Source organism: Pan troglodytes, chromosome 9, assembly GCF_028858775.2.
Source record: "Pan troglodytes isolate AG18354 chromosome 9, NHGRI_mPanTro3-v2.0_pri, whole genome shotgun sequence".
Classification (NCBI taxonomy): Eukaryota; Metazoa; Chordata; class Mammalia; order Primates; family Hominidae; genus Pan; species Pan troglodytes.
In genome coordinates, this window is record NC_072407.2 from 116,149,020 (window position 1) to 116,163,317 (window position 14,298).

The 14,298-nt window shown below is 46.0% G+C and overlaps 1 protein-coding gene across 7 annotated transcripts in view; it reads left to right on the forward strand.

Moving 5' to 3' along the window:
- Nucleotides 1-14,298, forward strand: part of ZBTB16 (zinc finger and BTB domain containing 16) — a 195,644-nt gene that overhangs the window by 117,986 nt on the left and 63,360 nt on the right. For 6 of the 7 annotated variants that reach the window (XR_008538149.2, XM_016922016.4, XM_016922021.4 and 3 more), the window contains exon 4: nt 9,147-9,233. The exons of the other annotated variant lie outside the window; for it this stretch is intronic. Coding sequence is in view for 5 of the 6 variants with exons in the window: in XM_016922016.4 (XP_016777505.1) it covers nt 9,147-9,233 (87 nt within the window). In the remaining variant the exon portion in view is untranslated. The remainder of the gene's footprint in view (nt 1-9,146; nt 9,234-14,298) is intronic. 7 annotated transcript variants of the gene reach the window in all.

The following is a 14,298-nucleotide window of genomic DNA, read 5'->3' on the forward strand; positions in this document are numbered from 1 at the left end:
TTTGTAAATTTTTTTGGAGACAGAGTATCACTCCGTCACCCAGGCTGGGGTTACAGGCACAAGCTATTGCACCTGGCCTGTATTTTTAAAAAATCTGCAACAAATTTACTATCCTACTTGCATTTTATTTAAAATAATTCACTCATGTATTTTTAAAAACATAAATCATCTCAAACTGGTTTGCATTCCCTGGTTCCCTTCTGGGTAGGTAGTAGGAGGGTAATAATACCATTAAACATTGGCCATGAGTGATGATGGGAGCAGACGGTAGGGGTGTCATTTCCTTGATCTCCTCCTGGGGAAGAATGATCTGACCCCATCTTTACTGGTGTGTTTTGGCTGGAGAGGTAAGAATATTTTAAATCGCATGATATATCTCTTGCATGCATTTGATGTTTGTGTGTGTCTTATACCTTGCTATTATTTTATCTCCTGATGTCAATGATGATGTTGGTCTTAATGACAACTAGCATTTATTGGGCTATTATTGTATGCCAGACAGGGTATTAAACACTTTACATATATTATTTAAATTAATCATCCCTCAACCAACCCTGTGGCATAAACACTCTGAGCCCAGTTTTCTAGGTAAGAAACAGGCCCAGAAGAGATAATTCACTTCTTCAGGGTGGTAGCTAGACATGGTAGAACTGGGACTTGAACCAGAGTTTGTTTGATTCCAGAGAGCGTGCTCTTCACTACCTTACTGTGAAGCTTAATATTGAGTGCATGTGTGTGTTCTGGCTGTGGACAGTGTTTCTAAGCCTGTTGGATTACCCGCTGGTGCTAAAAGGGGTAACAGAAGAGCTTTCCAAGCCACTCTGGCTGAGAATTGAGTTGCAGGGATAAGGGACAAGGTAGACCTGTGTGCTCCCTGTGGGACTTGGGAGAGGGACTGCAGGATCCCAGTAAGAGACAAGGGCACCATGCAGCTTCCTAGTAGCATCACATTTATTAGGTAGGATAAGAAATGTTCCCTCAGCCATAGAGATGTCTCAGCATTTCCTCCTGACCCAGTCCAGGGTTTCCTCTTCTGCAGAGTGGATATTTAGCCACACATGAGGTGTCAGTCATTTGCCAGGTCACTGGTGGGACACTGGCTTTTGGAGATCTAAAAACCACCTGTCCTCAATCCCAGGTGACTCCCGTTGTTCTGTTGCTCAGCCCAGGAGAATTTCCTGGTGTCTTTCTCCATCCTATATTTATGTGGGGTCCTGTATCATTAGTTCATTCACCCTCCCATCTTGTAGTGAGTGAGGCCGAACTCTGAGGATCTTTCCCCACAGCCTTGTCAACCACAGCTACCCTTGAACCATATCCTGGACCTATCAATGGGGCTGGTTGTTTTCCTTTCAGCCAGGATTTGCTCACCTGCTTTCCCTTTTCCCTCTTCCCTGAATCTGTGTATCTTCCAGAAACTCTGGTTCTGGATCAGCTTTTTGTTTTGTTGACAAAGGAGAAAGAGCAAGAGAGAGAGCTAGAGAGAGAGAGAGAGAGAGAGCCTTCAAGCTCCTCTCCGGGAGTACACATCTCCTTGAGGGAAAGAACACACAGTGCCGGCCTTTGGAATTGGCAGCCAGTGTGCTGTTCTCCGTCTGATAAGAGGTACTGTAAATAAAACTGTACACCATGGCCTGTTGTAAAATGCCCTGCGTCTGTACTCATTGTTCTGACAGCTTATGCTTTTTTTGGGTCTGCTGTTTTGGTACACTCTGTACTTCCTTATGTAAGCAGGCGTGCAGATCTCATCAGAACATTCAAGATGTTTATTTTAAAATCTCAAGGAATTTTGAAAAAAAGGACACACCACTCAACATTAGATGCTGGCAAACATTAGGTGTTTTTTCAGTGGTTCTTTTTTTCCTCCCTTCTTATTATTAGCATGGGGGTGGGAGAGGCTTTGGAGAGGGAGGGATTTGGATTTTTTTTTTCTTCCCTCATTGGCTTCAGCCTTATTTCCTTCAGAGAGACACCACCCCATATCTGATTGCATTCAGTGTCTTCTGCTTCCTTCCTGGATGCCGGGACCCCCTCAGCCTCATTTCTGGTTAGGGCAGGTAGGGAGGGAGGTTCTTTGACAAGGGGGAGAGGGCAGCTGCAGGGAGCTTGTCATGGCTTCCACTGGATTTCAGCTTTATTGTCATTGGGATCCTGGGCATTTAGAGAAAGCTTTATGTTTTTGAAAGTGCCCTGCTGGCTGTTCCCTCCTTTGATTCCTGTGAGTTGGGGTGATCCTTGGCACAGAGGGAGAGCTGCTCCCACACACGGAGGCCTCAGTCCCGCCTCTGGCATGTGCGTCCTGTCTTTCCACCAAACTTTAACTGGCTTTGAACCTTCCTCCTTCCTTTATCCCCAACCTTCTGGAGGTGTCGGGAAGTCAGGGAAAAAGGGGAGAAGAGTAGGGGTCTGGAGAACCCAAAATGGTCAGGGAGCTCCCTACAGGGTGGTGCTTAGAACATCCCAAAGCCCTCATCTGCAGGGTACGTGGGAGACTGGCAGGGGCAAGGATGTCCGCCTTTCTCTTTCACAACTGGGTACCTGGAATCTCAGATAAACTCAGTGCCTGGGGTAGGGAGTAGTCACTCGGCAGATCACTGCCTGGGGGCAGGAGGCTCACTGACTGTAGCGGAGGGAAGGGTTGTTTGTTGGCTGCCACAGTGAGCGTTGGACTGGGTTGGCAGCAGACATGCTGATGAGAGGGAGGTCTCACACCAGAAGAAGCAGACAGCCCCACTTCCTAACCTTTCCTCCCTTTTCCTCTCAACTACCTGAGACCTAGCCAGAGACCATGTCCTTGAGTTTTAAATAGGGGGTAGTAGAGAACGGAGTGTGCAGAATAAGGACTCTGCCACCCCCTAGGGGACAGACAGCTTGGCAGTGCCCTGAGTGGCCATTGCACCCTTCCCAGGTGAGTTCTGCACCCAGGAACCTGCCTGGGTCTTTCTTTGTTTAACAAGCATTTAGTGGGCACAGACTGTATGCCAGGCATGGCGCAGGGTATCGGGGATATGGTAAAGCCCAAGACAGGTGGGAACCTGCTCTCACAGAGCTTACAGTCCACTGGGAAGATGGAAGAGAGCTCCAAATACAGGACAGTTGAATGGGGCTCCAAGGGCTTGTCCAGAGAAGATTTCAGAGCCAGGTTGGTGAATAGCTGCTGATACTTACATATTGGTTCGATGGCAGATTTTTCTGCTCCCCTCAACAAAACAATCACTCATCTTTAAATTAGAGGAACAAGGTGGGGTGTGCGTGTGTGCGTTCATGTATGTGCACGTGTGGTACTGTATGTCTTTATGAATGTGAGACTCACTTTACACAAGATAGATGGCCCCCAAATAACTGTACATCCAATTCCAGTAAAATCAGTCATACTTTAATTGCATGAAGGGAGCTCTTTCTTTAAAGGAAAAGTGACTGGAGAAGATGGTAGCTGCGACTTACTGGTTCTGTATATCTACCCACCAGCTGTAGGGTGGAGCACTTTCCCCACCTTGTCGCAACTCTCCAAGGGACCTCCCCTTACTGCTTCCATTTTACAGCTGAGGCAACAGGCTCCCTGAGACTGGCAGCTTGCTGAGGGTCACAGCTGGCGACTAGCTTGCCTGGGATTTGACCTCTGATCTGTCTGACCCAAATGTTGGGTTCTTAACCACACTGCACTGCCTCCTGAGGTATAAATCGCACCAAGGACCTCTGCTATCCACAGAATGTTTTGTGATTGACAAGGAGTTTTGTATTCACTTATGTCTATTATCCTGTTTGCTCCTCACAGCAGCCTCAGGGAGGCAGACAGATAGGCTTATGCCCGTTTTACAGATTGGGAAATCAGTTCATCAAGGTGTGATGACTAGTGTGATGCCCACAGCTGTGAGTGGCCAAGTTAGGCGTGGGATCTCGTGCCTGCACCTCTAGATCCTGCTATTGTTCTCGGTTTGCTTGGATCTGTGATTGCTGTGGTTAGCAAGGGTCTAGCGCACTTTATCTTCTGCTATTCTCCCTCTGCTATTTAATTTCTTTCCCGCAATCTATCCCTTAACTTCCCCCAGCCCCGCATCTCCCACCTCCATGTCACTCCATCCCATGCAGCTGGCCTCCTTGCTCCTCTTGCCTTGCCTGGCGTGGATGTTCTCACGTGGTGGCCTTGCTCTATGCAGACGTCAGTGCATCAGCGAGGGCCTCCCTGACTACGCTGTATAAAAGAACAGCCCCTGGCACTCTCTGTTTATCTTTACTCAATGCTTTGTTGTTGTTATTGTTGTTGTTTTGAGACAGGGTTTCACTCCTGTTTCCCAGGCTGGAGTGCAATGGTGTGATCTCAGCTCACTGCAACCTCTGCCTTCCGGGCTCAAGCTATTCTCCTGCCTCAGCTTCCTGAGTAGCTGGGATTTAAAATCAGCCACCATGCCTGGCCAATTTTTGTATTTTTAGTAGAGATGGGGTTTCACCATGTTGGCCAGCTTAGTCTTGAACTCCTGAGCTCAAGTGATCTACCCATCCCGGCCTCCCAAAGTGCTGGGATTACAGGCGTGAGCCATTGTGTCCGGCCCTCTTCATTTAATTTATTTCTCTTTTTATCACTTATCACCACCTGGCCTGTTTTGTATTTACTCGCTCTTTAAAAATCTGCCCTCCCCTCTTGAACATAAACTCCCTGAGGGCAGGGATTTCATCTCTTTTGTTTATTTCCTGTAATCCACCTCTCGGCATATAGTTACTAGACATTCAAAAACCAGCCCCCGTGTGTAGGAAGGATATGGCAAGTCATGGCCATCCCAGAGCTGTGTCCCTGGAGTTCTCTCTACTCCAGGTTGAGCCCCAGGAAATTTTGTGGGTGTAAATGCTGCTGCTAGGTCCATGCGCACCCGCTGTGTTCAGCTGGCGTGACCTTCTTCCCTCCCCCTTCGCCCCCTCCCATTGATGCTTTATAAATGTATTAGTGGCTGCATGATGTCACCGTAATGCATTTTGGGAATAGCCATGTGGTTTATACACACTTGAGTTGCTTTGAATGCAAACCTGACATCATACTGAAGGCAGCAGTGAACAACATATGCACAGTAAACAGGCAGAGACTGTCTTATTGATTAACAGATGAGGCCTCTATTATCGATCAAAGCTTGGCGAGGAAATTTATCACTTTTAATTTCAGGGCTGCCAAATATTTCTGCCTCTGAGCCAGCCATTACAGAGACAATTTAAAGGCACAAGCCTCCTCAGGAGAGAGGATTTTGTCTGTCTCGCTCGGCTCCGCTCACGTGTCCATGGAACTGCCTATCTTTGCTCTCACCCTGGAGAGTTGAGGGGGAAGTCAGAGCCTGTCCGGGTGGGCGTGGGAGTACTGGGGCTTCGTGAGTTGGGGCTAGCAATGGGAGCTGACGTTTGTGTTATCCACGTGTAGGGAGGGACCTGGCCCAGAGTCACTGAGGACAGGGGCTTTCACATGCTCAGCTCAGTGTCGTGACTTCAGCGAGGTGGGGGTGGAGTGGCGGGACTTTGAAGGCAAGCAGATGTGGTCAGGCTTGGGCCGAGGCAGCCGCCTTTACTAGATCATGTGTGCTTATCTGTCTTCATCTTCCTCTGCACTTGTCTGATGGTACACATCCGGCCCTTTATTTCCTACCTGGCCTCCTTCCTTTCTCTCTGCTTCTCAGTCATTAAAGCGAGAAGCTCCTCTAGCCCACAGTGATGGCTGTTTTCTAAGAACCCTCCGCACCACATCCCTTGGAAGCCTGTGGCATGGTGGGCTTCTCGCCGATTGGAGTGCCCTCCCCTTCCCAGCTGGTGCTTCCCTCCTCGGGCCTTTGCTTCCCCTTTCTCCTTTAGGGAGCTGTGAGAGCGGATAGAACCCAAGGAAGAAATACAGTTAAAATCAGATTCCTTACAGATCCACAGAAAATCACTGATGGCTAATGATTTGGGACTGCGGGCAGTTTCTAATTGTGAGGGAGCTGTGACTTCATCCAGCCCCAGCTTTCCCATCCAGGCCCACTCTGCTCTTGGAGGTGCTTTCTGCATTTCCAGTGTAAATGGATGAAAGGTAGTCTTGGCTGCTACCCCTGTGAACACACATCGTGACTGCTTTGCTGTCACTGGGGGCTAGAAGTTTTCTTGGCTCTTTCTTCAAAGCTCTCTTAAGCCGTGTACCAGGTGCTTGGCCTGAGGATGCCCTGTGGCGTGAAGGGACACCCAGAGGTCACCATGGGATTCTCCCTGCCTTCAGGTGAAATTCAACCCCAGCCACCTAAGGCAAATGACAATATTTATTTTTAAAGCTCTTCAGGAAAAGTGAGTTCATATCTTCCCTGGGGTACTTTATCACCCACTTATCCAGCCAGTCGACTCACATTTATTGAGCACCTACTAGAGTATATCCTGCTCATCAGTAGAAGATAGGTGTCAGTGAGATAGAGAAAGTCGATACCCCCAGAGGACCCCACATTCTAGACCTCCTCTGGGGTCCTCATGTTCTTCACTGCAAGAAGCATTCATTGGTATTGAAGTCTGTGCTGGAACAGCTTGTATTTGGAGTTACATTCCTTCAGTATGTGCTGATTCTCCAAGGCAGAGGTTTTCAAATTTCTAGAAAAGTAGTGGAGTCATTTTTCCAACCCCAAAGCCCTGATGTGTAAAATAGGTAAATTGAATTTTCATTCAGAGATGGGAGCTCACACCCCACCCATGGAGTCTTATCCACAAAACATCTTTGCAGATGGAACCCCAGGGAGGCCGAAGGGTACGGGGCTTACTCTGAAATCAGGCTCTGAAATCAGGCTGCCTGTGTTTGAATTCACCTTTACTATGTTAACCACTGTGTGGCATTGGGCAAAGTGCTTAACCTCTCTGAGCTTGAATTTACTCATCTGCTACATGGAGGTAATGATAGCATGTACTATAAATGGTGGTTGTTGGGACAAACCATACATACTAAGCATTTAGCGTCATGCCTGGCATATAGTCAACCCTCAGGAAATCTGAGGTGATTTGAAACAGCACTGTGGGCTACAAATTTGTGTAACAAGTAGTTCTGGCTCGTACGAGGCTTCAATACAAAACTAAAACACAGGCATATTTAAAGAAGAGCTAAGATGACCAGACACAGTGGCTCACACCTGGAATCCCCCAGCACTTTGGGAGACCAAGGTGGGAGGATCGCTTGAGCCCAGGAGCTCAAGACCAACCTGGGAAACACAGTGAGACCTCATCTCTTTAAAATAAATAAATAAATAAAATAAAATAAAATAAACAAAAAAACAGAATTAGTCAGGCATGGTGGCATGCACCTGTAGTCCCAGCTACTCAGGAGGCTGAGGTGGGAGGATCGCTTGAAACTAGGAGGTTGAGGCTGCCATAAGCTATGATTGTACCACTGTACTCCAGCCTTGGTGACAGACAGAGACCCTATCTCAAAAACAATGACAACAACAACAAAGTGCTAAGACGTGTTGAACAGAGTGCAGTGGCAGATTGGAAAGGACAGAAGAGTAAGGGACTGGAGTGCTTGATGTCCACAAACTGTGGCCATGAAAATGAAGTGGGATTCGAACAGATGGAAGAATGGGACTGAACATTGCTCAGGCACAGAGACTCTGGGAAGGTAAGTGGTGCCCAGAGAGGGCCGGTGAGGACAGCTTACCTATGGAGGTGGGTGGCTAACCGGGACAGGTTATGGAAGGCCTTGAAGCCAAGTAGAGGAATTTAGAATCAGTACACATTGGGAGGCGTTGTATCTTCTTGAGTAAGAACGTGTGAGGAATCAGGTGGCTGTAGAGGAACCTGCATCTGTTGAGTAGATTGCGGGTGGCTGGTGGTGTGGAAACCACCTTGCGTCTTACAGTGTTCTGAGTGTGACGCAGCAAGGGCCTGAATGGGGTGGTGACTGCAGTGGAATCACTGCACCCAACGCAGTGGAAGAATGCATCTACCAGACATCTTGAAGGAAAAATGCCAAGACTTGTGACAGCTGACCCCTGGATCAGATAATATAGTAGAGCCATGAAGACTATTAGCCAGTGATAAAAAGTACTGTTTCATCTTGACATGGTGGCATTATCACTTTAAGCCTTCTAAATAACAGTTCTGAGAAAGTTTATTAAATTGAGTTGCACTGAATTAATTTTATTTATTCCACAAATATGTATAGTAATAGGTTTCCACTGTGTGTCAGGCAGATGCAGCTGTGCACAAGATGACACAGTCCCTCCTCCAGGGAGCTTACGGTGTGGTGAGAGAGAAAGACAGGGCCATAGGCATTTAAAATGGAGCACATAAAGGGCCGAGAGCTGGAACATATCAGGTGCTATGGGAGCATAAAGGAGCATTGCCTCACCTACAGTCGGGGGCCCGGGTATTGAAGTTGATGCATGAATGATGAACAGGAGCTCCAACTGCACCATAGCAGCCAGAGAAGCATGGGAGAATGTCAGAGGCAGAGGACATGCAGAAGAATATGCACAGGCCTAGCAATGAGGAAGAACACGGTTCCTCCAGGCAGCCCGCGTGGTTCAGTGTAGCTGGAGAAAAGAGAGCAAGAGTGAGGTGTGAGAGACGAAGCAGGAAAGAGGAGCACACCCAGGAATGCTTTGTGAGTCACAGTAAGGAGTTTGGACCTTGTTCTCCAGGCACAGGGGAGCCATTCAGGGGTTTTAAATGGTCAGATGCAGGTGGCAGTTGGGGGACAGACGATGAGTTTAGTTTTGGACACACTGAGTCAGAGGTCCCCATGGACATCCAGGTTGAGGTATGTCAGCAATTCTTACATTCCCATAAAGTACAGTTTAGGCAACAGGGCACATTTCCCTGTGTTGGTATCATTTTTCTCCTGTCCCCCCATCACCTGGAGCTAGGTCTTCAGATCCTCCTTCTTCTTGAGGTATCTAACTTGGAACCCATTTCTGTTTATCTTGGTTGTTCTGATTTTGTTTCTCCTTCTCTCTAGAAGAGCCCTAGACAAGGGCATTCAGAATTCAGTTGGGTGAATGCTCACCTCTTGGAGGAGGGTCTGAGCCATGGATGATCCCTCACTCAGGATTTTTGCAGGTGTCCAGTCCCCTCCCCTAGTGTCTACCTGCACAGTTGTGGCCCAGGACCTCCCCGCTCACCAGTGGACTATTGCTCTAGTGGTAACTGCCTCTCCTTTCTTTCAGCGGGTGCCAAAGCCTTTGTCTGTGATCAGTGCGGTGCACAGTTTTCGAAGGAGGATGCCCTGGAGACACACAGGCAGACCCATACTGGTGAGTTGACTTGGATTCCTGTTCTCCAGGTTTTCCACAGTGTTGGTAGCACATGGACATGAACTGTCTGGGTGGCAACCTCTTTTTAGCAAATGTGACATCCAGTAATTTCCTGGGCGAGCTGTGAGTAGGATGGGCTTCTGCCACGTTCAGCTACTCTTGTCTGTGTGGCTGGCCCAGCAGAAGTTTACAAGTATGACATGGCCCCATGAGAATGGCTGTCCTAGATTAGGCCAAGATCTGTCTCTAACCGGCCACCGAGATCTCATGTTCTTGGAGGTATCTAGTATGCTCTTGTTGAGGCCTTAGTCTGTGTTGTTATCAAAACATCTTCTTCCCTTGGTCAGGAAATCTCTCACACCCATCTGATGAAACTGAAACCCTCGTGTGGCCACAGTTGGCTGGTCCTCCCTCTGCGAGAGCTGAGACATTGTCTAAAATCAGCGTGTACGCAGGATGCATTTGAACAACATTAACTCACGATGATAGAGCTTTATTTGATTTCAAAGGGATTGATTTCACCGCACCAAAGTCATCTGATCATTGTGATCAGAGTCGTCGTCATCACATCATCACAGCAGCTCACACTTAACACTCACAGTGAGGCAGGCACTGTTCTCAGTGCTTTATGTCAGGGGTCCCCAACCCTGGGATCATGGACTGGTGTCTGTGGTGGTCTGTTAGGAACCAGGCTGCATGGCAAGAGGCGAGCAGTGGGCAGGCAAGTGAAACTTCATCTGTATTTACTGCTGTTCCTCATTGCTCGCATTACCACCTGAGCTCCTCCTCATGTCAGAGCAGCAGCAGCAGCAGCAGCAGCAGCATTAGATTCTCATAGGAGCACAAATCCTATTGTGAACTGTGCATGCAAGGGATCAAGGTTGCATGCTCCTTATGAGAATCTAATGCCTGATGATCTGTCACTGTCTCTTGTCACCCCCAGATGGGACCATCTAGTTGCAGGAAAACAAGCTCAGGGCTCTCACTAATTCTACATTATGTGAGTTGTATAATTAGTTCATTATATATTATAATGTAATAATAGAAATAAAGTACACAATAAATGTAATGTGCTTAAATCATCCCAGGACCACCCTCCTGTACCCCGCTGTATGTGAAAAGGTTGTCTTCCATAAAACTGGTCCCTGGTGCCTAAAAGGTTGGGGACCACTGCTTTACGTGATCCCATCTGGCCAATCTCTCAGTAACCCTGTAAGGTAAGGTTGGAAGCTACTCTTATGTCATAGATGAGGAAACTGAGGCTGAAAGGAGGGAAAGTGACTTGCTGGAGTTGGTAGTGGGGACAGGCGTGGTAGAGTCTTATAGTTCAGAGCTGAGACTGCATGGGTTTAATCCTGACTCTGCTACTTCCTATTTGTGGGGCCATGGATAAATTATTTAAACTCTCTTAATTTAGATTTCTCATCTGTTAGAAAAGTGGAGTAATATTAGTGTCTACCTCATAGCATTAGGGTTGTTGTGGGGATGAAATAAGGTATTTTATTTGAAGTATTTCATGGAGTGTTCGGCTCATAGTAAGCACTCAATAAATAGTAGTAGGTATATTTAATGTAATAGATATTTATTGAGTTTCGACAAGGTGCTGGCACTGTTTAGGCATTTAAGATGTAGTAATGCATGAGACAGACAACATTGCTGCCTCTCATGGAACTGAGCTTCTAGCTGGGAGACAGAATCAGCAAATAAATATACGATATCATGTCTGCTTATACATATTAAGTGCTACTAGAAAAGGATAAGGAGTAGAGAATAATAGGGAGAAAAGAAATATTGTGGATATTTAGGGAGAAATGTTGTGGATAAAATGGTTAGGGAAGGCCTCTCCAAGAAGGTGGTATCTGGGCAGAGTCTTAAAAAGTGAAGGAGTGAGCCACTCAAAAATTTCTGGGAAGAATGTCTAAGCAAAGGGAGTGAGCACTTGCAGAAGCCCTGAGGCTGGATCAAGCCTGACAAGTTTAAGGACCCACACGCAGAGCAGTGGTGGCCAGAGAGCTGGGAGTGACGTGTAGAGAGTGGTGAGGGATGAGGACAGGATCTGTCAAGTCTCTCAGCCCTGGTAAAAGATTTGGGTTTTACTCTGCATGTGCTGAGTCCTTTGGAGGGTGACAAAATATTTGCAAATCATATATTTGATGAGGAACTTATAGCTAGAAATAGAAAGAGGGCTTATAATTCAAAAAACATAAACAAATAATCAAATTAAATAATGGGCAAAGGTTCTGAACAGACGTGTCTCCAAAGATAGACAAATAGCCAATGAGCACATGAAAAAGATGCTCAACTGCATTCACCATCAGAGAGATGCAAATCAAAACCACAGTGAGATACTGCTTCACACCCACTACAATGTGGCTACAAGAAAAAATACAGATAGTTACAAGTGTTATCAAAGATGTGGAAAAACCAGAACTCTCATGGGAGTGTAAAATGGTGTAGCCACTTTGGAAAACATTCTGGCAATTCCTCAAGAGGTTAGCTGAGGCAGGCAGATCACGAGGTCAGGAGATCGAGACCATCCTGGCCAACATGGTGAAAGCCCGTCTCTACTAAAAAAATACAAAAATTAGCTGGGCGTGGTGGCATGTGCTTGTAATCTCAGCTACTTGGGAGGCTGAGGCAGGAGAATCACTTGAACCAGGGAGTCGGAAGTTGCAGTGAGCTGAGATTGAGCCACTGCACTCCAGCCTGGCGTCAGAGTGAGACTCCGTCTCAAAAAAAAAAAAAAAAAAAAAAAAAGGTTAAACACAGAATTATCATACGATGCAGCAGTTCTTCTTTTAGGTATACAGCCAAGAGAAGTGAGAAGATATGTTCACACAAGAACCTGTACGTGAATGTTTATAGCAGCATTATTCATAATAGCCAAAAAATGGAAACAACCCAATGTCTATCAATTGGTGAATGGATAAACAAAGTGTGGTATATTCATACCATGGTATACTATTTGGCCTTAAAAAGGAATGAAGTACTGATACATACTACAACACAGATGAACTTGAACATGCTCCATGAAAGAAGCCAGATGCAAAATGATTCTGTTCATGTAAAATATCTAGAATAGGCAAATCTACAGAGACAGAAAGTAAATTAGTAGGTGCCAGGGGCTGGGGAAGTTGCGAGGAAATTGAGAGCGACTGCCGATGGAGCTGGAGTTTCTTCATGGAGTGATGAAAATGTTCTAAAATTGATTGTGGTGATGACTGCACAGCTTCGAATACTGAGGCTCCTCAACTTACAATGGGACTGTGTCCTGATAAACCCATCATAAGTAGAAAAGATAATAAACTGAAAATGCATTTAATCCAACTAACCTACTGAACATCATAGCTTAGCCTAGCCTACCTTAAATGTGCTCAGAACACTTACATTAGCCAACAGTCGGGCAAAATCATCTAATATAAAACCTATTTTATAATAAAAGTGTTGAAGATCTCATGGAATTTATTATATCCTGTACATTACTTCAAAACTGTGATGGTTTCCCACAATTATAAACTTGAAAAATCCTAAGTCGGGGACCATTCTGTGTATTAGTTGAACTGTACACTTTAAAAGACATGAATTTTATATTAAATGGTATGTGTATTAGGTCTCTGAAAAGCGGCATGGGTGTGTACATGTATATAAATGAGCTCTGCCAGTGTCAGGAAGAGTCACTGGCATCACTCATGCCACCTCTCTCTCATATATATACACACACACACACACACATATATACACACACATGTGTATACATACACACACAAACAGAGTGACGTGCCATGTATTAAGCCGTTCTTGCATTGCTGTAAAGAAATGCATGAGACTGGGTAATTTACAAAGAGGTTTAATTGGCTCACAGTTCTGCAGGCTTTCCAGGAAGCATGATGCTGGCATCTGCTCAGGCTCTGGGGAGGCCTCAGGAAGCTTACAATCATGGTGGAAGGCAAAGGGGGTGCAGGCATGTCACGTGGCCAGAGCAGGAGCTAGAGAGAGAGAGTTGGGTGAGGGAGAAGCAGCTGCACACTTTTAAATGACCAGTTATCTAAGAGAACTCACTCATTGTCATGAGAATAGCACCAAGAGGTTGGTGCTAAACCATTCAGGAGAAATCCACCCCCATGATCCAATCACCTCCCACCAGGCCCCACCTCCAGCAATGGGGATTACAGTTCAACATGAGATTTGGACAGGACAAATGTCCAAACTATATTACACCATATAATAATAACATTTTGGTCAACAATGGATTGCATATATGACAGTGGTCTCATAAGATTATAATACTGTATTTTTACTGTGCCTTTTCTACATTTAGATGTGTTTAGATATGTAAATACTTACCACTGTGTTATAATTGCCTGCAGTGTTTAGTACAGTAGCATGCTGTAAAGGTTTGAAGTCTAGGAACAATTGGCTGTCCCATATAGCCTAGGTGTGTAGAAGGCCGTACCATCTAGGCTTATGTAAGTGTGCTCTAGGATGTAGCCTAGAAGCTACCCACTAGGAAGTGGAGAGCTGGAACTTGACCCAACTCACGTGCTCTTTCCACGACTCCCCAGCTGCCTGCACGTTGACTGAGTGTTGTCCATGGGCTAAAAGGCTCAGGATCATTTAGCTCACTGCCTTGTCATGGGCAGGGCTCTTTTGGCTCACTGTGCCCTATTTAAGACAAAATTGTCTAATGAAACATTTCTCAGAACATATCCTTATCACTAAGTGACATTTGACTATACACACATGCATGCACGCACATACACACACACACGCATACGTAGCTTTACTGAGATATAATACATATACACACACAGATGTGCATTTATAGGGAAGGGGGAAAAGTAGTCCATTGGAGGGTTTTGACTGGGAGAATGACATGACTTGATTTATGTGTTTAAAAGATTATTCTGGCTCTTGTGTTGAGGACTGACCATAGAGAGTGTTGTCATGTAACAAACCACTCCAATAGTAGCTTAAAACAATAAAGTGTTATTGTCTCTGACAGTTCTTTGGATAACTGGGCTCAGCTGGGTGGTTTTCACTTGGGGTCTCATGTGGTTTCCATCAG